The sequence below is a fragment of the Dipodomys ordii genome, unplaced genomic scaffold (assembly GCF_000151885.1).
Source record: "Dipodomys ordii isolate 6190 unplaced genomic scaffold, Dord_2.0 Scaffold98, whole genome shotgun sequence".
In the NCBI taxonomy this organism is placed as follows: domain Eukaryota; kingdom Metazoa; phylum Chordata; class Mammalia; order Rodentia; family Heteromyidae; genus Dipodomys; species Dipodomys ordii.
In genome coordinates, this window is record NW_012267314.1 from 8,384,779 (window position 1) to 8,410,994 (window position 26,216).

General features: G+C 38.6%; 1 protein-coding gene across 1 annotated transcript in view; it reads right to left on the reverse strand.

The window, feature by feature from the left end:
* The window catches only part of Utrn (utrophin), a 425,608-nt gene that overhangs the window by 71,603 nt on the left and 327,789 nt on the right, over window positions 1–26,216 (reverse strand). Inside the window, exons 53-56 of the mRNA XM_013026944.1 lie at window positions 21,950–22,218; window positions 18,326–18,472; window positions 16,570–16,648; window positions 12,957–13,017 (exon numbers count right to left, since the gene is read on the reverse strand). Coding sequence (XP_012882398.1) covers window positions 12,957–13,017; window positions 16,570–16,648; window positions 18,326–18,472; window positions 21,950–22,218 — 556 coding nt within the window. The remainder of the gene's footprint in view (window positions 1–12,956; window positions 13,018–16,569; window positions 16,649–18,325; window positions 18,473–21,949; window positions 22,219–26,216) is intronic.

Genomic DNA, 26,216 nt, shown 5'->3' on the forward strand with positions numbered 1-26,216 from the left:
TTTAGTGTCCATGTGTGTATATGTGTATGTGTGGGTATTAAACAGCTTATAACATTGAAGCTTTATATTTAAAAGTAAACTGCCCCTTATCTAGGTCAGAATACAGTTATAGCATTTAATAGTACTCAAAAGATTTCTGAGATGGCACTCCATTCTTACAAAACTGTTAAGTAAGCTCAGTGAAATGCACCATATTCAAGAGAGATGATAGTATTCATAAAAACAAATATAAGAGAAATTATTTGTCTTAATACTTATGTAATATATCAAAAAGTATGGCATGTTCCTAGAAAAAAAAACCAGTCCAGAATAATAACTTTTAGGCATATATGTACACACACACACACACACACACACACACACACACACACACCATACCACACCACACCACACACATACGCAAACAAAAGCATGGCCAGGTGCTGGTGGCTCATGCTTATAATCCTCACTGTTCAGGAGACTGAGATCTGAGGATCATGGTTCGAAGCTAGCCCAGGCAGGAAAATCTGTGAGACTCTTATCTTTAACAAACCACCAGAAACTCAGAAGCGGTGCTGTGGCTCAAGTGGTAGAGTGCTCACCTTGGGCTGAAGAGCTCAGAGGCAGTGCCTAGGCCCAGAGTTCAAGCCCCACATTTGATCCCCCCCACACACCAAAAAAAAAAAAAAAGCATGTTCCTAGAAAGAAAAACAGTCCAGAATAATAACTTTTATATATATGTATATATATATACATATATAAACAAAAGCACCATATAATTCATAATCAAAGATAGTTTTTTTTATTTTAAGTATTCTAGCAATTCTCAAAGTAAACAATATACCAAGAGTCTACAATGGGAAGATGGGTTAGGGGAAGAGCTGGAAAGCTATCTGACTCCTCTACTCTGTTCTGAATTCCACTGAAGAAGGGCTAGGATTTTCACTTGACCTGAGCAGGCAAGAAACACTCCTATCCTTTCTCAACCTACATGGTTTTAAGACCATTGAGTATCTACTAAAGTCATCTGCCCTAAATTCTTACAATGTATAGGGTGACTAAGAGGCTGGTAGAAAATGCAAAAACCTCTGTAAGACAATCCTTCTTACCACCAATAAGAGTAAAGAAGGAATTTGTTGAAATCATTCCAGTGTGTTATGTAGGCTCCTGTCTTGGACAGACTGCCAAGAGTCAAATGAGCTGTTATCTCTTCTTTCAAGTAATTTTGGTCCCCATGGCAATACTACTTTCCAGAGACAGATACCCCACTATGAATTAAAAGAAAAAAATAGCCCAGATTCTCATGAACACAGAGGCAGACTTCATACTTAAGAAACAAATAGAAGGATGCTTTTTCTAGAAGAATGGGTGTGGAGAGCAATCACCTTGCTCAACCCTATGGAACCGCAAGGGAAGAGCACTGCTCTCCAGCCAGGCGCTAAGAATTCCAGGCAAACACCCGCTCACTAATGGCACTCTTTAGTGGAACCAGTCTGGACTGGGAGCAGAGGGAACACAAACATTTGGCAAACAGATGGAGGAAAGGAAATGGCATCTCCTTTGTGAATTCAATACCAGTTGATTCATTAGGCAGAACCACCAATCCTGAAAATAAACACAGCCTCTGGTTATGAAAGAAAAACTGAGGCTTACTAAACAACAGTCAAGGAAAATAAAAAGTAGAACAGGCAGTTGGCCGTGGGATTTTCTTTCTTTCATTCTCTAAGTGGGGGAAAAAGGGTTAGAACAAAATCCACAGTGAACTTAAAGGCTTGAAGTATTTGAACAGCTATAGATTGCTCTTTAGCTTTTGGAAAATGCTTCCAGAAACCCAGGAGCAAAGTAGTATCAACCCCTCCTCCATTCCCCGGTAACAGCTTAGCTTCCAGCTAAATTCATACATGAAGGGGAGGAAAACTTCACTTTGTGCAGTCTGATAAGCTATCCTGTAAAGCTGGAATATTGTGTACAAAAATCCTCTTTTTAAAAGGCAACATAAGCAGGAATCTAAGAATAAAACAAAAACATTAAACAAGCTAACAGAGCAGCAAGGACAAGGGAAGTCCACAATCGTATTAAACCAACAACAGCGAGATGTGACACCCAAGGGGGGTAGCTAGCCATCCCAGTTTTGCCTACATAAGGGGCCAACAATTAGTAGGTATACTGTCAGATTCAAATGATCTTTGAGCTGCTTTAAACTCTGAACACTGAAGACAAGATGAGGGTACATGGTTTTTGTCCACAAGATGCAAACTGTATCCCCTGGAATGCAGCCAATTCTCGTCTTAAGGATCATGTTGCCTTTGTCAGCTTTGCATCTCTAAGGAAATCCCTCTCAGTGCCCCTTACCTAAGATGTGGCACTTTGTCTTGTCCTTGGAGCCCCTGACAACGCCTTACTGCTTCTCCTCATTAGTAAGGTCAAATGTTGCACATGCGTGCTTTGTATTTGTATGAAAGCCAAGACTTTATTTAGTTTGGAAAGTATCCTCCCATACCCCAGACTGACCTTTTTACTACTGGACTGTGCCCAGAGATTATCCATCAGTGATCTGGATTGGTCCTTTTAGGCCATATACATATATATACCAATTTTTATACTAAAATATGATATGTGGAGGGGGAGGATTCTCATGTGGTAACTCCTTTGAACTACTAACGTAACAGTTTATCACAATGAATACCAGGAAGTCAGGATATATATTGAGGGGAAAAGGCATGAAATGAAGGGGGGGAGCAGAGATGGATGGAGAGAGGAAGAGTAGTGGAATACAGTCATAATATTCAGTGTACACAGGTGAAAATGAACCAAGAAGAGAAGGGATGGATAGGATTGAGACTCGGGAGAATGACAGAACGGCCACAGTGATCAAGATGTATTGTACTCAGAATTTGACATGCTGGATGGAAACTCCTTTGTATAAGTACTTAAAGATACGTCTACTACTTCTACTTCTTCTACTACTACTACTACCAATACTACTACTAATAATAATAATAAAAGGAAATTTGTTTAAAAAAAGTTTCCCTTTACTCTTCCATGGCCTTTCTGAGGTAATATATTGTCCCTACACTTTGTAGGCTTTGATGGAATATTACACAGCTAGGCTAATAGTTTATAGCCCTGTTATTATTTAGGAGGATATACTCTGATAAGCCATACAAAGCAATACACAAATAGAATGGCACCATACACCAATAGTTAAAACTCCAAAATGTCACACCCTAACACTGGAGTCTAGTGAGGAACCCAACTCCAGGTGCTTTTGATGAAGAGGATGAATGCTGACTTCTAGGCAAACAACTGCTATAGGAAATATATTTTTGAAGCCCATTTGTCCTCATTATAGGAGTTGTTTTTTAAATTTTTTTTTCTGAAAACTTAAAAGATTTTCAGAAGGTGGCTGGGAAGATGGCTCAGTGGTAGAGCGCTTGCCTTGCATGCCTGAGGCCCTGGGGTCAATTCCTCAGCACCACATAAGCAAAAAGAAAAAAGCTGGAAGTGGCACTGTGGCTTAAGTGGTACAGCGCTAGCCTTGAGCTGAAGAGCTGAGGGACAGCGCCCAGGCCCAGAGTTCAGGCCCCATGACCGGACCCCCCCCCCAAAAAAAAAGATTTTCAGAAGGCATTCTGCTTATCCAAAAGTTGACAAGTAGCCAAATATCCTTACTTCTTACTATCTACCCAATTTTATGCTTGGAACTAGGTTTTCGAAAGCTTGCATTAATCTTGTCATTCCAATTATAAGAACAAAAAGTAAAGGTGAATGAGTTAATTAAAAAAATAACAAATGTGAGAAAACGACATAGTGCTTTTAGGGTAAGACAATCATAGAAAGAGAACACTACTTCTGTGTAGTGAGACGTGAAATATAACACACTGTGTGAGGTCGTATAATGTTCACTATGGACAGTAACATCCCATCATTCTAGAGTTCCAGCTGTACTTTCTATGTGTGAAGCCTCCCTTTCTTTAAGGTCAGCCTCCATCCAACTATAGTGTTATCGTTTAGTGTTATGGTTTAGGCGAAAATGTTACCAGTATTTTATACTTGAAGGAGACTAGGGCAGAGGGGATTTAGATCACTTACCCAAGAGCATATGCAAATAGCAGAAATAGAAATTGAACACAGATGGCTACTGAAGCCTAAACTCCTGATTATGGAAATATATTTGCAAAAATGAAGGCTTTGAAAATATTTCTTGATGACTCTGTCCAAATTTCAGCCTGTAGTCCATCATTACAATCAAAACAACCTCATCTCGCTTGCTTCTCTCCTTCCCTGGGCGAATCCCAGGACTTGATCGGTTCAATCACTTGCATTTTCTGAACCTAAGCAGCTGTAGAAGAACACAACTGGAGCAAATCACTCACCAGACAGACTGATTTTACTTTAACTATCTGATTTAAAACGGGTAACAGTGTTCCCTTCCTTAATAAACTTGCTTCTCAAACTCCAGGGCAATAAGTGCCTTCTCATTCCCACACCAAAAGCAGCTTCCTTCCCTGCCTTTTCTCATGTCATTTCATCTCACATTTAAACCAGTAGATTAGGCCCTCATCATCCAACTCCCTAATCAGTACTTTTCCTTCTTCTGCCTGTCTTCCTCTCCCCTTTTTATCTGAGAAGTTGTCAGACTCCTATCAACAGCCAATTCTTCCCAATGTTTTCTTTAAAAACTCTTGTCCCACATATCAACCCTGCTATAGTACTATTTTCTGCAAAACATAAATACACATCCGTGCACGCGAGTGCATGTGTAAACACACACCTTAACTATCACTCTTTATCCCTTTTTTCACAAATCAGCTTTACAATCAAGTTGTATATTCTGTATACCACCACCTATCTCATTCTGTTATGTTTCCTGGGTGCTGGCCACTCGGGACAGGATGTCTGCTGTTCAGTTTTCCATTAAGAGAAGGCAGCTCATCTGTCTAGAAGTTTAGTGTGCCCAAAGCGCTTATATTCCCTCATTGAGCAATTTTGCTCATTCCTCCTATCAGCTCAGTTTGCCTAGTAAGTTTTAAATATTTATTTTCAATAAAGATTGAGTTATAGACAGTTTCTTAGAAAGACTCTCTAGGACATTTTCTTTATTCCCTCCTTCCTCTCTTCCTCCCTCCGTCCCTCTGACAGTCCCTCTCTTCCTCCTCTTTTGTGTTGGTTCTGGGCCTGGTCACTATCCCTGAGCTTATATATATATATATATTTGTGAAAATACTGTACAGAGGGGTTATAGTTACATAAGCAAGTGAATGAGTACATTTCTTATCCAGCATTGCTGCCTCCTCCTTTGTTTTCCCCTACTATCCCTTCCCTCCCACTTCCACAACTTACTCCCCCCAGCCTAAATTGTGAAGTTCATTGTTCAACAGTGTCTTGTACATCTCATTGTTACAATGGGTTAACCTGTACCCCTATTTAAACATTTTGTTTTTTCCCTTCCCCTCTCCAACTCCCGGAGCTTCTTTTACTCAAAGATAACGCTCTACCACTTAAGCCACAGATCGACTTCCAGCTTTTTGATAGTTTATTAGATATAAGCGTCTCAGGGACTTTCCTGCCCAGGATGTCTTCTAACCAAGATCTTCAGCTTCCTGAGTAGCTAGGATTATGTGCACAAGCCACCAGTGCCTGGGTCACTTATTTCTTCACCACTAAAAGCAAAAACACAAGCTCTACCTCTGGAAAGGGACTTACGTGTGTCCCATGGGTTCTCCACTGCAAGATACAGAAATGAAGAATGTCATTCCTCTTCTCCACAAGGAGGAAGAGAGAAATGAAGACTGCTGAAGGAAGCTTTCAGAGAAAAATGCACTCATCTTTCACTGCTAATTGTATCTTTACTATGGAATTACTTTATTCTAAAATAAATTTTCAATAACCTTTAAGACAGAGTGCCTTGTGTTAATTGTTGTTGTTGGGGTACCCATACGTGCCTTTGCTGGCAGTGACCTTGCTGTTAAGTCTGTATTATTTGGATTCCCCACTACTACATTTGCTCTCTGCCCTTACTCAAGGGAGGATTATTTCATTTATATCCCTGACGCTAATTCCCAAATCCTTCTAAAGAAACATGCATCAGATGGGAATAGTGTACCACATGCCTGTATTCCAAGCACTCAGAAGGCAGAGACAGGGGGATCGCAAGTTCAATGATAATCTGAGCAACATAGCAAGTGTAAGGTCAGCCTGAGCTGTATTCTGAGAACCGTCCTCATCAAACCAATAGTTGGGGTTGTAACTTAGTGGCAGAGCATTTACCTAACAGGACCACAAAACAAAACAAAATGCACTAATTTTTTTTTTGTCTTACCAACTACAGTTAGTTGGTATGCGCTATGTGATGGCCATAAATAAAACACATCTCCCTCCAAGATTTCACTGATAACCCTATTTTATTTCCCTAGCATTAGTGGGGAATAAGGCCAGTTAAATGGTAACCCTGGGAGGTAAGGGGAGGGTCTAAAAGAAAAAAAAAGTCTGTGTAGAAGTAACAACAGAGAAATTTAAACAAGTAGAGAAAATGAAAGGCAATGAGGTTGAGAAGCATTGGTTTCCTCTGCTCAACATCTTAGAATTTTGAAGAGTATCATTTTGAGACAACGTTGCTACCCAGGTTCTATATCTAATCAGAGATGATTAATGTCCACATGAAAGCTATGAGATTGAACATGGTGCTTAGGGATCTACAAAGTATAAATATCTGTCTATACTTCACATTCTGGAGGAAAAACCAGAAATGAGCCTGTTAATGATAGGCATGTATACCAACAGGAAAGCTGGTTTTGAGAAATAAGGTCCCTGGAGTTTAGAAAAGACAAGAGTGGGAAAGAAAGGAAAACCATCCTTCCTAAGTTGCCTTCTAAGTCCTCTAAAAAAGTATATGGCTCACCAACAGGCTGGATTTATAGACAACTATCTCTAGGTAAAGATGCATGGAATCTGTGCGCTATCTTCCTCATAAATAGAAATCCAGCCACCAACAGAAATCCCCAGCAAGGAAGGGGAAGGATGAAAGGGGACTCTACTGTTTTGTCCATCTTCACATCTCAAAACTCCTGCAATGATTTTCCTGACAAGCTGTGGAGAATAATATTCTCTTAAATATAGAAAACACCTTAGTCCATTACCATGTGTCATGTCCTTAACCACACAAACACAGGATAGCCTGTGGAGAGGCCTACAAAAAGGCAGTGTGGGATCTAAGAAAAGGCACAGAATACAAGAGATGCATGAGGCACATAATAAATGGTAATCAGGCATAATAAATGGTAATTAGTCTTTAGTATGAAATAAAGGATGTTGGTACATGCTTTCCCTATGTTTCTTCTGCTTCTTAAATACAATATTCATCCAACCCAAAATTTCTTTGATGAAATGAGTTTAGGTCCGCATAGTTGGAAAGAGTTCCTGGAAAGTTAAATCCCTGGGTTCAAATTCTGGATTTTCCAATTACTGGCGGTGTCATCTCAAGTTGGCTCTCTGTGTACATTATGATTATTTATTGATGCATTTGTTAGTTACTGTCAACAAAGGTAATGCTTATATCTATTCTTCACTGGGCTATGTATAAGAAATTGCACAGTCATGGAAAAACTTGGAAAAAATTATATTAAGTGAAGTAAGCCAGGCCCAAAGAAACATAGGTCCCATGGTTTCCCTTATTTGCAATATCTAGTATATGTACGAGTCCTATGTATTTTAATGTTTTTTCTTTCATGCATGTGTTTCTAACGCATTTATAAGATGATCTCTTTGTTGCTTTGTATGTCCCTCCCCCACAGTATAACCCCTGCTTTCACTATATTTGATGTCAGTATAACTTGTGGAGGAGATGGGGAAAAACCAGTTGTTTAAGGATACAGGTGGATCTGATGCAACAATGAGACGTACAAGTTGTCATGTCCAAAACGAGCTTTACAACGTCAGTGCGGGGGGGGGGGGGGGGGGGGGGGGGGGGGGGGGGGGGGGGGGGGGGGGGGAGGGGGAAGGAGAAGGATTGGGAGGGGGGGAGGGGGGAGGCTGGGAAGGGATGGGAAGGGTAAACAAAGGAGGAGGCTGCAATGCTTGGTAAGAAATGTACGCATTATCCTGCCCATGCAATTGTAACCCCTCTGTACAGTTTGTTCACAAATAAAATAAAATAAAATTAAAAAAAAAAAAAAAAGAAATTGCACAGTGCCTGGGAAGTGAGTGCTTAAAAATGTAATTTATTTCAGTGATCATCATCATTCACCATTACCACTCTGTATTTACTGCTATATTATATTATTTTCTGGAGAAAAATGAAAAGCAATGTGTTTTACATGATTAATGTGGCATATTAGACAAAGTTCAGGGGAAAAATAAAAATCAATGTGTTTTACACGATTAATGTGGCATATGAGGAAAAGCTCAACACTAAACTTTTACCAGTCATTCCTTTTACCACCCAAACTGCCTGAAGAGAGTCACTATCAGCTGAGGAAAGGAACAATCTATACAAAACACAAACGTGAGAGCAAACTTTTACAACAGATGAGGCCAAGCTTCCGTGGTAGATTTTTATATATAACAAAGACAGCAGAAGCGAACTTCTAAACTCAGAGCATAATGAGCTGCCATTGGACAATGGTAGAAAAAAACCAAGTAGATCATGTTTAGAAAGTCTTCCTTACAGCCAATAAACACAACATAAAGGTAAGTTTCAATTTAAGGTGTTGCTGTAGTCTGACTGCCTACCATTCCCTAAACACCTGTGTGTTGGCACAGGTGGCAATGCTGGTGCCGTTGGGAAGCTTGGAACCTTTAAGATATCGCATCCCAGTGGAAGATGGGTATGTGGAGCATGGTCTTCAAGGAGACTGTGAGCCCAGAATCCTTTCTCTTCTTCTCTATTGCTTCCTGACTACACAATGAAAGGTTCTGCCTTTTCATGCTCCCACCAGGATTGCTGAACCTAGCCACAGACCCCAAAGCAACCAACCAACCACTTAGGGATTGGAACCTCTACACTTGGTGAGCCCAAATCAATACTGCTCAGTATTTGTTATTGTGACAGAAATCTGATGGACTCAGACAGTAAGAAATAAGAGAGAGCCAGGTGCCGGTGGCTCAGGCCTGTAATCCAACTACTCAGGAGGCTGAGATCTGAGGATCATGGTTCAAAGCCAACCCAGGCAGGAAAGTCTGTGAGACTCTTATGTCCAATAAACCACTAAAAAACCAGAAGTGACACTTTAGCTCAAGTGGTAGAGTGCTGGCCTTGAGCTGAAGAGCTGAGGGACAGCGCCCAAGCCCAGCATTCAAGCCCCATAACCGACAGAAAAAAAAAGAAATAAAAAGAAATGAGAGATACCTGCCGTATGTACTATTACAATTCAGACTGATATTCTATTATTCTTTAGAAACAATTTACCATAGTATACTTCAAGATATTAAGAAAAGAAGATGGGAAGAATGTAGTAAAAAAAAATCCAATGTATAGCTTACAAAATTAAGAATGAGGGAAGGGGTTTGTAGGGGAGGGCTGGGTGAGAATGTAGAAAGGGAAGACATTGATAAAGATGCACTGTATTCATAGACTGCTTTGCTAAATGGCAACTCCTTCATACAACCACTTAAAGATAATATAAAGAAAGCAAAGAATTACTTAGCATGCATGATTACTTAGAAATACATGAGGAAGCATCAAAGTCTATTTAAACGAAATCTATAAAACTGTAATGGGAAAAAATTTGTCCTTGTTCTTTCCAGTTTTCTTGATATATACATTATATAAATGTATTTATAAATATCGTGTCTACTTATATATAAAATACACACTCTCTCTCTCTCTCTCTCTATATATATATATATAATATGTACTTTAACATTGAAAGTTTGGGAACATCTACTCTTTCTACTTGATTAGTACATTCTAATTTACCCCCAAGAAATGACCTTTCTCTTTTATTCATTTGTGCAGCCATGCAAAAAAAGTGTATATTAAAAGCATTTTCATTTATTATTGAGTAGCTCATTAGTTTGGCTGGGAATTAGCTTTTGTTTTCATAACTGTTCTTCATAGGAAATGCTGGCTTTTGAATCTCTACTTTTCAAGTTGGATGTTCCATTTTTTTTTAATGAGGAAATTGCATATAAAAGTTGTACAACAGAGCAAATAGTAAAAGTCTTGGTTAAGAAAGTTTTATAAAAACAGGAAAAACTGTTCTAATAAATGTGTTTTAAGACACTTAACAGCAAAACTATATATATTTAGGAAAAATGTAATATTTTACTAAGAATACAGAGCATAGTTTAGGATGTTTCTGACCTAAACGTCATCAATAAAACTAATAATCACTATATCATCCATATATTTTTTTCCTCAAATGCTGGTTAGGTTTAGTCAATGAGATGTCACATGAACAACCAATCAGCCTCAAAAAAACTTGTACATTAAGCAAGACAACAACCCAATCGGGGTCTGCCACAATGATATGCATTATAAACTAGAGCTATTCTGACTCAGATTACCTAATTCCCAGCTATTCACATATATATTTGCATATAAATATATATATAATTGATGTAGAATTAATGGAAATCCTTTTAGAGTTGGCATTAAAAACAGGCTTTTAAAACTCCCAAATTAAATAGAAAACCATCACTGAAAGATAATTGAGCAAGAGATTTAACATTTCCATGTAGTAAAACCAAAAATCATCACTAGATCTAGTCTACTCATTTAAAAATACCAGCTTATACAGGTCACCAGGTCAATTCAGTCAACTAATTAGTTCCAGCTAATCTGCATGGACTTCTAGAATTTGTACAGTCCACAGGTGCATATTCTACTGCTTCTGCATAAAAGCCTCGCCGGGCTGAAATCAAGTTTGGCAGGGCTGGGTTCCCCCTCGGATGGGCTACAGGAACCCCATCTCCTGGCCTTTTATACCTCTCACTTTTATACCTCTGCTTTCTCAGCATTGTGATTCTTTCCCTCCATCTTCAAAAACAGTGTTGTAGCATCTTTAAATCCCTCACAGAATCTGTTCCTTTCTCCTGCCCCCCACTCTTGCCCCCTGTAGTTACACTGGATCTCTCAGAATAATCTTCATACTTTAAGGTTCAGTGGTTTGCAAATTTGATTTTCCCTTGTTATGCAAACTAATATATTCACAGGTTCTAAGGATTAGATGTAGGCATCACTGGGGAGAGAGATATTATCCTACATTAGACATATATCTAAAGTAGTATTCAGTTTAAGTTAATATTTGCACAAGCAAATTAAATTTCTCTAATACTATCATTATTATTGTTGTTATTACTTGGAGTAAAACTGTAAAAAACATTTAAAGGTGTTAGATTTGAATAAGATACCAATTTCCCCAGCCTCTGACTCCTTTCCATTTGTGCTTTCACAAACTGGATACCAATCAACTAGTCTGATAATTCGCTCTCAAATTCATCTCAACCCAATATACTGAATATTGTACATAATAAAATATAAAACTGTAATATATGAAAGACATCCTGCTTATTATATTCGGTAAATATTTTGGCAACCGTTTTTTAACCTGCAGATAATTTTAGAGTTTAAGAACAGATTCATAAGAAAATACTAGCTAGATATGTTGGCTCAAGCCTATAACCATAGTATTTGGGAGGTGAAGGTCAAAGGATCATCGTTCAAAGCCAACCAGGGCATTGAAGTTCATGAGATTCCATCTCAACCAATGACCATCTATGTGGAAGCACAATGATTGAGCCTAGTGTTAAATGCCTGTTACCCAATGACAAAAGAAAGCATAAAAAGAGTAACATTCCAGGCTGGGTCAAGCATAGAGAAAAATCATAATTCAGAAACAACTAGCTCAAGTTGTAGAGCACCTGCATGAAGCCCAAGTTCAATCACCAGTACTAGAAAAGAAAGAGAATGAGTGAGAGATGGAGGGAAAGAAATACTTAGGGAGGGAAGCATAGAGATATTAACTCAATTTGCCTACAGTGACACAGCTTATCTAAGATAAAGCTGTTTCCTGACAATAGGTGTACACTCTCATAATTATGACATCTCTCCTTATACATGAAACATGGTCAACCATGACTCTTATTAAGTGGTAAATCAATAGATGGACTAAGTTACACTTCAAGAACTTGGAGAAGTAGTATTGTATCATTCTGTCCTATGACAATACAAAGATTAAGCCAAGAATAAAACACTAATAAGATGCCATGTAAAATGACACATAACTTATAAAGTGTTACATATGAAGAAGAAAAACTATGCAGAAGGGAGAAGCTAAGTAGACCACAAAACTGATAATGACTGTGAATTAATTATGTAGATACAATCTCCCCAAAACAAAGAAAAATTCATCAATGTCAATTATCATTCCAACTACATACATCATTTTTCCTTCATATAAGAGGAATGAATTCCCCTTTTTTTTTGGGGGGGGGGGAGGTCCGGTTGTGGGGCCTGAACACTGGGCCTGGGCGCTGTCCCTCAGCTTTTCAGCTCAAGGCTAGCGCTCTACCACTTGAGCCACAGCACCACTTCCGGCTTTTTTCTTTTTAGTTATGTGGTGCTGAGGAATCGAACCCAGGGCCTCAGGCATGCAAGGCAAGCGCTCTACCACTGAGCCACCTTCCCAGCCCGGCCACTTTTTTTTTTGTCAGTTATGAATGATGCTTGAACTCAGGACCTGGGCACTGTCCTTGAGCCTCTTTGTACTCAAGGCTAGTGCTCTACCAGTTGAGTTACAGCTCCACTTTTGGTTTCTGAGTGGTTAATTGGAGATAAGAGTTTCACGGGGACTTTTCTGCCTCAGGAGGCTTCGAACTGTGATCCTCAGATCTCAGCTTCCTGAGTAGCTGGGATTACAGGTGTGAGCCACTGGTCCCAGGCTGAATTCCACTTTTAAAAGCTATGAGGGGCTTATAAGTTATGAATAGAAGTTCTTTTTGTTAGTATCAGAAGAGAGAATTAAAAATCAACTTACTTGATGTAATAGGGCACTTTGTTCTGTGAAATGGATCTTTGCCATGGCAGCTGCACTGAGGCTGAGGAGACAGAAGCAGATGATTAGAAATGCTGGTAACCCAGAAGCCTTCCACCTTCACGTAAAACAACTGAGCACCTTTACAGCAAATCCAGCCAGGCCACTCGGGCATTGGGTGTAGACTCCTCTTGATGATGACATCTTCCAGGGCCAACTAGAATGGCTTTAAAGATTCATTTGAAGTAAGGAAAGAAACAACCCAGATTCTATTTCTAATGCCAAAGGCTAACTGAACCTATTGATAGAAATACTTTATAAAGAACAGGGTTTTGTTTTGGTTTGGTTTTGATTTATCATCAACACAACAGGAGACTTAGTGCCATCTGGAAACGGAACCCTACAGATTCTAAAAAATCCAGATTAAAAACTTCATTTCTCAAGACTGAATTTGCAGATCACTAGTAATATTTTTATAGTATGTCATATTCACAGGAGTAGCTACTGAACAAAGAGAGTACTAATTAAATTAAATTTCATGAAAACAGAAAAAAATAAAATGGCACGAGGTAAGAGATTGTACAGAATAGGGCCCATCAGCTATGCAGAAGTATCTTTTGAAATCCACCGAGAATAGAGTCTTACTTTGGCAGTAGAAATTACCATGGTTGAGATTTTATATTTTTTATTGAGGTATTTAATTTTCACAATACCAATTACTTATTAATAAAAAGCATACCATTCCTACAGTAAATCGCTTATTTTAAGACTTATTTAAGAGTACCACATGTGACTAGAGGAATTCTGCTAACTGACCTAAATAAAAAGATGTAAAATATTATTATTAGACCAAATACTACTAGACCTTTCCATAGTCAGCTGTCATCAATAATTCTTTTTTCTGAATTTCATGTTATTTTGATATCGTACAAATGTGTGGCTTTGTAAACTTTGTTAACCAATGCCAAATATATCTTTGGCTTTAAAAGCTGACAACATAACACACATTCAAGTTCCATTTGATAGAGAAGGAATTAAATGCATAGAACTAAAATAAGATTGTAAAAAGTGATTGTTAGTAAATAAATACAGAGCTCAGATAGGACTAATGGCTGAATCTTCAGAATAGTAGTTCAGTCAGTTTTCTACTCCAAAGTGGTGGCTCACTTCTATAATCCTAGCTACTTAGGAGGCTGAGATCTGAGGATTGTGGTTCAAAGTCTACCCAAGTAGCAGAAAAGTTCATGAGACTCTTTATCTCCAATTAATTACCATAAAAAAGCTGGAAATGACTCTGTGGCTCAAAGTGGTAGATTATGAGCAAAAATACTCATGGACAGTGTCCAGCCATGAATTCAAGCACCCCCACCACCACAAAATAAGCAAAAGGAAGAGGGACATGATTCAAGTGGGAGAGATTATCTAGCAACTTTGAGACTTTAAGTTCAATCCTTTCCCAAATGAGGTACGAAGTAAATTATATTTCTCATTAGAGACAACCTCATTTCATTGTTGGCTCTAGGCTAATGGGTCAATTCTTCTTTTGTGCCTAACTAAACAGACTTCTTTTATAACCATGGCGAGAGTCCAAGAAATAAAATAAAGCCAAAATTTCTAAGCAGCAAAGAACAACAATTATTACATTTACTAATTGGGATTTCATTTATAATTCCCCATTCATGTTAATCATTATTTTGATCTAAATAACCTCAACTTTCTTGGACCATATAAAAGACCATGTGCTTGAGTTTCACCAAATGTTCATTAATTTTACAATACTCCATTTCTTGAAGAATAAGAACTGATTTCTATAATGTGAGAGTGGCTGTTAGGGGAAAATGCAGCATTTCACCCATATTAATAGATAAGTGAACATTAGAACTGTAAAGAGAGTCTCAATTATTTTGAAAGTTCTTTAATTTGGTCTTACTGTCTAGTTTCACATTCTATAAAATTAAGTGTAAGAAATGGGAGGACTCAACGTGTAATGAGAACACTAAAGTCCTATTTATTTCAACAATAATGGTATCAACACGAAAACATACTCCCCGGGGTAACCAGTGGGAGCACATGTGTGTAATCCCAGCTGCTTGGAAGGCAATCAGGAAGATACCAGTTCAAGGCCAGCTCAGGTAAAAATAGTTTGTGAGAACTCCATCTTATTCTATAAGCTGAACTTGGTCGTTCCAAGTCTATAATTCCACTCATGTTGGAGGCCTAAGTAGGAGGATCACAGTCGAAGACCAGCCATGGACAAAAGTATGAGACCCTCTTCAAAAGACAATTAAAGTAAGAAGATTTAGTAGCATGGCTCAAGTGGCAAAGCTCCTTTCTAGCAAGCTCATGGTCCTGCATTCAAACCCTCGTACTTAGAAATGAAAAAAATGAAAGAACAAAAATTTTGCTCAGTAAATGGTATTCCAGAAAGGATTCTTCATCGTTCAAAGATGGATTGCCTAAGGGTTCAAGTTTGAAAAACTAACGATGGGTGTATGTTAGAGTGTAGCGTGGAGCAGCGTGAAGGATGATTGATTAAAATTCTCTTATTAGAATTCTTGAAAATGTGAGGGGGGGGAACCTTGATCTTTCATTCAGGTAAAGCGGTTCATCAACAGTGACAAAAAGATTAAGAGAAAACCAAGAATGTAATCAAGAACTTAACTGTAAGATAAAATACTACGCTTTCCCTATGATTACAGATACAAAGAAGTACACTTTGTCCTAGGTTTTAAACTTTACTCAAATTGAATTAGATTAAGCAAATTGCTGTCTTACATATATTTGCCAAAGGAAATGAAAGAAAAAGAAATAATATTTGCTGGAAGTATGTGTGCCAGGATCCAGGCTGGGTGCTTTGTGTAACTTGACAAATTTTTCCACCAAGTTCCCAAGGCCATCTGAGGAAATAGGTATTAAGGTATGTTTAAGACCAAGAAATTAACTTTCAGAAATTCACAGGCCTGGTAAAAGGCAGAATGAATATTTAAACTCAATCTGAAAGACTCTTAAATCCTACTTTCTTTAGTATCCTCAGCAGTGAATAATAAATAAAATAGGACCTTAAATTATTCAAGAGGTCATACAGTGTACACAAAATTAAAAAGTTCCAACTGGAGAATAGTGCATTAAAAAAAAAAAACCTACGTTTGTGCAAACCTCAATCCGCAATGCTAGACTAGAAGGAAAAGCAAATATGATGGTGATTATATTCGTACACACAAATTTCCTCATGGAAAGATTTGTGGAAAGCTCTCTATTCTTTTTCTAGCCTTAAAAGCTGCAGGTACATCTTTAACACAAAAGCACATTCTTCGAAGAAAAATTAAACTATTAAAATATAAATGCCTTTAAATATATATATTAAAATATAAAGTGCCTACGGAAAAGATCAAAACCTTTATACAACCAAACTAGGGTGGAATGTCATATTAGCTATCAAAACAAGCTGGCGATTGAAAAACTGTAATTAACAAATAATAACCAATACTATTATTATTGTTAATGCGTCCTATCTACTATAGGTGAATATATTAAGAAAGGTGAAGACAATGTCCCCTTGGGTAAAAGTGAAAGGCTATGTTATCAGTCAATAAGTTCCGTTGTTTACCCTACTCACTGGAGAGAAAATGCTGAGAAGCTGGTCCGAAATCTTGATAGGCCTCCTGAAGCTGCTTAAGACGATCATCCACGGAAACCTGCACACACAGCCAATGACTTGATTTCAACACAATGACTTTAATAATACCCTTGATTCCAAGTCTGACAACAAATGAGGGTATGGCCCTAAGATACTGCTGCTTGTTTAGACTTCTCTCCCCTGGTATCCATGTCATATGTTGGTTTTCAACTTATAGCACCAAGTAATGTACGGAGAGACAGACATTCTTCCAAACAGCTTATAAAAATAAACTCTTAATTGTCACTGTAGCCATGCTGGCTAAATATCATTCCTGTTGCTATTTTATCAATAAAGAAATGGAGATGTAAGAAGGTAGCCAAGGACATAGAACTAGTGAGTGACAGCACTATCTCTTTCAAATGTAACTTACTCCCTGACTTTTAGTCTTTGGAGATGGTGATAACAAAAAGAGAAGGCAAGTGAGTAAGGATGGCGTCCTTACATGAAGATGATGGAAAGACAACAAATTAGAAAAATGAAATGCTAAAAAAAAAAAAGGTCAAACATTTCTGTGAGCACATATACATTTAAGAGATTTGCTTGGGCTGGGAAGGTGGCTCAGTGGTAGAGCGCTTGCCTTGCATGCATGAGGCCCTGGGTTCGATTCCTCAGCACCACATAAGCAAAAAGAAAAAAGCCGGAAGTGGCACTGTGACTCAAGTGATAGAGCGCTAGCCTTGAGCTGAAGAGCTGAGGGACAGCGCCAAGGCCTAGAGTTCAGACCTACAACCAGACCCCCCCCCAAAAAAAATAAGTGATTTGCTTAACTCATCCTAGATCATGAACACTTCTTTTCCAGGATAAGGAAGACTGCCAAATACCATACCACACACTCATGTTACCTTTTCAATCTACTATAGAAGTAAGAACCAAAAATATTAATTTTTTCTATCTTCTACTAAAATCCCCTTACTAATTCTCAGAGGAAAAGTATGCTTACTATGAGTCCTTGGATGTAGCTATTGAATATGGCAGAGCTCTACAACTATGAATGCTTTTTGATGTTGATAGTGGTTAGCTTTTTTGAGAGAGGTCTCACTACACACACTATCCTGACTTCTTCAAACTTGTGATCTTATGATCTTCAAAGTTGTGATCCAACTGGCTTACACTCCTGAGTACTGGGATGTTAGTCACACATCCTGCTCTCAGCCATAAACTCTTGATTGGCATTGGTAGTGGCTTTCAAATTGTCATACCTAAGAATCTCAAGAGAACTGCCCGTGGGGTGGTTCTATTCAATCTGGAATAACTGAATAAGGTCTAGAGCTATGAAGACAACTGACTTAGAGCCATTCAGATCTAGGAGCTAAAGTGTAAATTTGCTATCTGGAAAAACCCAAACAGGACACCTAAACATGAATATAGCAACCAATAATCAGAAGAAAACAAGACAGAAGTTTTCTTATGCTTCAGCAAGGAAAAATACACAATAAAGAAAAATGCCAGCTTTATGAGCCACTATTGGAAAATGTTTCAGTGACCTGCTACTGTGACTTATTTTAGTTTGTGAAATTTCCATACAAAATTACACTGGAGCTGATATTCATAAATATATGAGCCCCTGACGTCCTTGTTTGCAAAGGTCTTTACCAAATATGACTGGTTAAACAGACAGAAATGAATGTCTCTGGAGGTGGGCTTCCCAGAGCTCTGGAGGGACAAGCCTGTTAGGAAGGAGCTAAGCTAATACCTGTAGAAGTTTCCATCGAATATTAAGGTCATCCAGCTGACGAGACATCTTTAGAGAGGGATGCAGGTCAAGGGGAGACAGCTGGCTAGACAAATCATTCATTGTTTTCACTTTTAAGTTGATTGGTGCGATTTCTTCTCTAAATGCCTGGAAGAAACAGACCCCCCCCAAAAAAAAGTGTCACTAGAAAAAAATACAATAAAATAGAAGCTAGTATGTCTACCTTTTTGCCAATGTCAATGCAAGGCCAGCTCAAGGGCCAGAAGGTAGAGCTGCCCATTCAACAAAAGCCGGCTTCTCCAGAGCCCTCCTGAATGACCAGCTAGTCACCCTCAAAACCCAGAGGTTTGAATTATACTCGCAAAGAGAAAAATAACAATGAAATGCCATTTACATGATTGTGTGCCTCCTTCATGTCCTGAATCAGATGAAAATTCTAGAAAATGTAGCTGTTATCGATCACCAGCCATCATCATCTTGACTACCACCCTCAGTACCTTATGTACTAATGCAGTAGTTAAGGATTTCAGGCTCCAACTCTCGAGTCGAAAGTGTGCACACATGAGCTACATGAAGTGCACAGGAGATAATGCAGAGAAAGAAAGAAAAGAGAAGAGAAGAGAGGAAGAGAGAGAAAGAGAGAGAGAAAGAGAAAGAGAGAAAGAGAAAGGCAGAGGAAGGAAGGAAGGAAGGAAGGAAGGAAGGAAGGAAGGAAGGAAGGAAGGAAGGAAGGAAGGAAGCAGCTGTGGTGCTAACCACTTTCATTTTAAAAGAGGACACATTTGATTTGATTTGATTTGATTTTTCCAATTAGATTGTTGTAACTTCAGGAGAGGATTTAAAAAAAAATCTTAAGGAACAATAAAGGAGTTTAAACATTTCCTCTGGGGTTAAAAATATATAGTATTTCCCTATTATAAGCCACAGGTGAGAACATGAAAGAAAAAGACCTTTGACAAACAAGGTCTTTGGGGCTTGGTTTTTTTCATTTTTATGGTCAGGTGTTTTATGGCAACAGAGTTGGATTTTATCAAGAAAGTTAATCTTTTGATTTTTGAAGAGCTTCCAAATCGAAGGGGATTGGAAGAGAGCGAGTTCTAAGTGGTTTCAGAGGCTATGTGTTGTGGAAGAAAGAACCAATTTATCATGTTTTGATAAGAGAGCAAGAGCCTATGTGGCCCTCCTTGCTATAAAAACAGAAACATCTGCTGGCATCAAAGGTGCCAGGCAGACTGTTGGCAGGTGTAAATCTCAAGTGTCTCCAGCCAGAAGGTGTATGTTCTGAAAGTAAGAACAATTAAAGATAATTTTAAGAGTTGAAATTATTTGATTACCCCCAAAGATTTTGTTTTCAGTTACTCTGACACATTTAATAATATTTAGCAATAATCAGTACTTAGTTTTACCTGCCTAAGTCATCAACAGGATTTGGAACCTGCTTTGATATATCTCTGGGATATATAAAAATATCCCAGACTTTGAGCTCAATGTGATTTGTCTTTTTATTTTCTTTCCCCTAATAGGACCTTATAATGTTCTAATCCATAATTTATTCCTTTCAATTAAAATATTAATTGTTATTTATTTCTAGCTTTCCACTTCAGCAGAGATTTGAAAAAGGATTTGCAATTTCTTTAATTAAATAAGATTAACAACTCCCCAACTTCTGTGCCTCTAATAATTCCAAGGTAGTTTTTCAGTTTTTTTCCTGAATACTCATTATCATGAATTATAAACTGATGGGTAAATTCCTGCTTCAACCAAGATGCATGTTGGCTGTCCAGTAGGACACACTATATTTTGTATGTCACTGTGTACATCAGTGTTTAAAACCCTCCATTAAGGGCTAGGAATGCGGCTTAGTCGTAGAGTGCTTGCCTAGCACGCATGAAACAATGGGTTTATTCCTCAGTACCATATAAACAGAAAAGACTGTCTGTGGCTCAAGTGGTAGAGTGCTAGCCTTGAGCAAAAGAAGCTCAGGGACAGTGCCCAGGCCCTGAGTTCAAGGCCTAGGACTGACTGGCCACAAAAAAAAAAAAAATTAAAAAAATATATAAAGATAGAACCACTCTACAAATTCCAAAGAAGCTACACTAACAGCTGTTTCCAGACTCTTGTTTTAAATTCATATCCACTCCAATTTTTTTTTTTTAGTATATTAGAATGGTAAAAAGAGGCCTATGTAATTCAAAGGCAGCTGGGAAGCTATAGATACACTGAAAAATAGCAAACACCAATACTCTTAGCAAAAAATAATAATAATAATAGGGCTGGGAAGGTGGCACAGTGGTAGAGCTGCCTTGCATGCCAGAGGCCCTGGGTTCGATTCCTCAGCACCACATAAGCAAAAAGAAAAAAGCCGGAGGTGGCGTGTGGCTCAAGTGGTAGAGCGCTAGCCTTGAGCTGAAGAGCTGAGGGACAGCGCCCAGGCCCAGAGTTCAGGCCCCACAACCGGACCCCCCCCCAAATAATAATAAATGTAAATGTATTTAACATTTAGAGCTTTAATTCAAAGAGTTGGTCAAAGATGTGTTTCATTTCATTCATATGAAAGAATTCTCTGCAAAGAATAGATAAAATCACAAATATTCTACCATTTACATCTAGCTGTGTGGGCTTGAGCAATTATATTCATGGTTTAACACTTTGCGATACAGGCCTATCTTGTTGGGTTGGTGTGAGAATAAAGAGTGACCCACGCAAACTGGCTAAGAGCGGTTCTTAGCACACAGCCTCTGTGCTAGCTCCTATTACTTCTCTGACTTCTCACTCATATATTTACTTATGGAATTTACCCAAGTATTCAGTGAATTTCTCAGATCTCCTTTCCCTCTCCTATTTAGTCCTGTGCACACAAAAGGAAGGCTCTTATCCAAGGTCTGTGAACAAAAGATATATACCTTTTGCACTAAAAATTCCATGCATGAGAGACAGTCAGACTAAGTCCTTTGAATTTTTTCTTGGCTTTTCCTCAGCTATGATTCATGACTACCAAATATACAATTTCATATACTACCCTACTCTCTGAAACTAAAAGTGGGTTATACGTGTGTGTGTGTGTGTGTGTATCAGATACACCTAATCTACATTGTTTAGGACACATAGTTGGATTTTTTTTAAGTATTTTTAAAAAGTAGATTATCTTAAAATGCTCCCTTTTTAGGGGAACAAATTGGTGACAGTGAGTGACACCTGGAAAACATCTATTATGTCTACTGACCTGGAGTCATGACAAGGATTAACAGTGTTGGCTTTATAACAATCCCTGATGGCCATTTACATGTGTGGCTCTTTACGGTGTTCTATTTAGCAGTAAAACATTCTTAAAAAAAAAAAAAAGCCATTGTAGCTAGGCACTGGTGGCTCATGCCTGTATTCTTAACTACTCAGGAGACTGAGATCTGAGGAGCATGGTTCAAAGCCATCCTGGACAGGAAATTCTGTGAGACTTTCATTTCCAGTGAACCACCAAAACACCAGACGTAGAGCTGTAACAGCTCAAGTAGCAGAGTGCTAGCCTTGAGCACAAAAGCTCAGTGATTACACCCAGGCCCTGAGTTCAAGCCCAGGACTGGCACACACGCACATACAATAGAAACTGTCAAAGGCAAGAGGGCTGACCATGGTCTTTTCAATGTGATCCTGCAGCGAGTCAATGAGCAAATCTCCCACAGGCTTCCAGCCATTGCGCACCGCCTCTGCCTCCTTCATGTCTGCGTCCAGGTCGTCCATCGCTCCCTGCAGGTCTCTGAGCTTCTCCAATGCCTTGTCCACTTGCTTTTGCCAGTTACTGATGACAGCATTTAGACTTTCCCATTTCTCTTTCACTTCAGAAGATTGTTTGCGCATGGCTTTGGCAATCCTTTGGGCTCTCTCCTCTGGAGTCAATTCTGTTTAAAAAAAAAATTAAAAACCAACAGTCAGAATGAATCAATTGAGCATTCTGTATAACCATCAGCATTCAAAGAACGTCTGTCAGGATGAGATGTAGTGGTCAAGGTAAGAGGGAATTTCTCCACACTTCCACCACGAACTCGTCGCTACCTCTAAACATATTCTTCAAAGAAGAAAAGAGATTAATAAGTGATTGAGAGTGTTCGTGACTTCCAAATTTTAATATCTTTGTAAACTTTAATATAGAACAAGAAAACTCAAGAGATAAAACAAGTGTTTTCTTTACCATAAATTTAGTTATGCCAACTCCAATGACAGTTTTTTACTCTTTTTTTCTCTTTTCAAGAGAAATGGGAAATATAATTAGCCAAGAATAACTGAAAATGATAAAGAAAAACTCTTAGAAAATAAGATTAAATTACGGTGTTTCTAAAAGGAATTAACTGAAGAGAAATCATATATCTTAGATACTTCATCATGCGCAAGTGTCTCTGGCGGTTCATGTTTAATAAAGAACATATTTTGCAGCTCACATGTAACAGAATATCACGCATCTCAACAAGAAGACAAGATTACAGTGAACATCTCTAAATGTGCAACACTACAAGAGGGCTTCAAGGGTAACAGAAACACACGCTGTACCTGTATTATTGGTATTTCAGATGTGCTCTACCACATCCAGTTTCCTGTTATGAAGGGATCCTGATAACTTTTTGCCTGGGCTGCCTTAGAACTGCCATCCTCCCAATCTCTGCCTACTTTTGAGTAGCTGTGCTTACATTACTATGCCTGGCCTTGCTTTAACTATTATTTAGAGGTCAAGTTAAATATATCTGTCTCTCTAAATTTCTAGAGAATTCTAGATAACACCATTTACACTTGAAATGCAGCAATAAACTCTGCAACCGGTGGACAAACTTTAGCCAAAGTGTCTTGTTGACACATCTGCAGTGCACCTACAGAGATAGGAGTGACCTCCTAGCATCCATTGAGGAAAAGAGAAAGCATCCATTGGTGGGTTGGCTGACTACTCTTGTATAAGTAAGAAAATAAGAAACCAGCCTCAAGTGATAGTCAGGAATGGCTGGAGATACAATGGTTGGTAGAGTGCTTGCCTTCGCCCCTGCCCAGCCTTGTGCAAGGCTCTGGGTTTAATCCCAAGTACTACAAAACTATTAACAACCAGGAGACAAAGTCAAGGTGCTAGGAGAAGAGTCCTAAACCACATGCTACATGCCGGGACCCTGAGGTCCCCAAGAAAAAGAACTTTCTGGAAAAAAAGAAAGAATTGCCATTAAAGAAGGGAAACCTCATATAAGACCCTACACCCTCTGGATAGCTATAAAATGCTAAAAAATAATATTGACATTACACACTATATATTTCATAGACATATATAATGTTATATATGAAATGAAAGAAAAAAATTCATTCCTGGCAGTCTCAGGAGAGAAGAGGTGGGTGACTTTTATGATGCTAACACCTGTGTTGGTTAATAAGTCACTTGGGCTTTTAAAAAAATGTTTTTTAAACATGTGTGCTTTACCTTTATAAAAAAAAAAGAATAAGAAAAACCACCAATTTCAGAATAGACAGCTTAATTATGATGATTTTCCTTACATAAAGAAAAAGCTGTTTCTGACTCAGTCATTAAATAACCCGGCATGGAGAGATATGTGGCTTCTTTTATGATAAAACACACCACGGTGGTTAGGAGCCTTTTGTCTTCAGGTAACGTCAGATCTTTTGATAGAGCACTCCTTTTGTAGTATATTTATTATGCCATCCCCACCCAAGCAGCTTCTCCAAAGAAAAGAAAAGCTCCATGTTCAATTCACCATCTGTTTTCCAGAAAGGAAATACATCAACTGATGACTGAAAAGTCAGAATAAAAGTACATCTTAATGCTTGCAAAATCTAGCTGAATGCACACTTTGAGCCAAGAGCAGAGTAATGTTCAAGGTGAAAACCAAAAACTTCCCAGAACCTTTGTGCAAAATGTAAGAAGAAGCAACATGACACGAAATGGCAGGTCAGAACGATCTGGGGTAAAAAAAAAAAAAAAAAAAAAAAAAAAAAAACTCAAAAACCCCCCCCCCCCCCCCCCCGCCCCAGTCCCCAAATGAAGAACAGAAACACAACTGCATTCTTCAAAAAAAGAAAATCTTCACATCTGAAAATGGACAAATGTTCCTCCAAAAATCTCTAAATGTTCTGTGGTAAATCCTAAAGCTCAGACAAGAGTTGAGAATTCTTACTTTCTGATATCTGTTGTGCTATTTCTCTTCTATCAGCACAAATGAATTTATAAAAGAGTTTCAGTGTGACAGTTCTACAATACAGATAATGTTCTGGGATCGAATTCACTCCTATATTAACTCTCTTTTTTTCTTTAAACTTCTCTTCCTAAACTCCTTTCTTTTAAGCATTTTTAGTGTGTTTGATCATGCTATTTTCAATGAAGTTTCCTTTCTCACATTCCCTTTATCATTTTATCCAGGTATCTCTGGCCCTTTTCACATAAGTAAAACAGGTTGATTAGCTTAATAGAATTCAAGGAGCAAAACTTGGCTTTTATCTCTGATCACCCCACCTCTTGGGCACTAGTTTCCTCCCTCCCCCTGTCTCTCCCTCCCCCCTCCCTTCTCTATAATCAAAAGATGTTTCTGATTAAAATACTGGGAATCCACTCTTCCCATATGCCCTGATTATACAATTAAGATCAACCTAATCTCCCTGAAATATTTCATCAGCAGTTAAGAGGACCCTGCCCACTTCCTCCTCCTCGGCAGGATGACTAGTGGCAAGAGCTCGTGATGAACCAGACCACAAGTGCATCCTCAAGTGCCATCAGCTGAGTACCATCCCTAATTATGTTCCTCTAATAAGTCATAAGGATAATAAAAAGAGCCCACTCAGAGTAGGTCAATATGAATATTCTGCCCGAATCTGTCAATAAGGATATGATAAAGAGGATATGGACCATCCATGAAGATAAGAGACATCTCAAGTCTGGGGAAAGAGAAGAGTAGAAAGAAGGGGAGGTGTGGTGATGAGGCGGGGAGGGAGGGGGTGAGGAGAGGAATACATGATATAGGGAAAGTTAAGAACTTCTAAGATAAGAGAATTAAAGAATCCTTTCTGCAAACATCTAAATGCAAACTAGTAAGAGTAAAAAGAGGAAATACGAACACAGATGACACTGCGGAGCGGGCGAAGTGGTATTTTGGACCAGAAAGTCAGTGAAGGTAAAACTGGAATCTAACCATGTTTTGGATTTCTTCTTCCTAAGGCCAGTGTTGGGTCGAGGGAGTCTCAGGAGCAGATCATTAAGAAGATTCCCTTCCAGGGCAGGATCAGAAACAGGAAGAGCTCCTGGAACAAATAACCAAAGCCACCAAAGCTCTAACCTCTGACTTTCTGTAACTGAATAGCTCCGGATTTCCTCACAATAATGGCAGCAATGTGGTTTACCCAAGTTAGCTAAGGTGGTAGACTTTAGCAAGCAGGTCATGGGGGTCCCCAAGGTGGCCCTGAGAAGGGGTGAAGCCATGAACGTGAAATTTCCAGAGGACTAAGGGTACCTGTTCCATTCTCTGCTGTATTCCAGGACCTAGGAAGTATTTATTTGGTAAATACACACTTCTTCCCTCATACTCCTTAGTTTTGTAAGGGTGGGGTGGGGTCTAGGGGGAAGGGTAAGAAAGCGAGGAAGCAAGAATCCTCACTTCCCAAAGCCATCTACAAATTCAATGGGATACCTATCAATATTCCAACCTCATTCTTAAGAAAATAGAAGAGGCAATCCAAAAATTCATACGGAACAATAAAAGACCCCGAATAGCTAAAACGATCCTCAACAGAAAGAACACTGCTGGAGGAATATCAATACCAAATTTCAAACTCTACTACAAAGTCATAATAATCAAAACAGCTTGGTACTGGCACAAGAACAGACCTCAGGACCAATGGAATAGAATTGAAAACCCAGAAA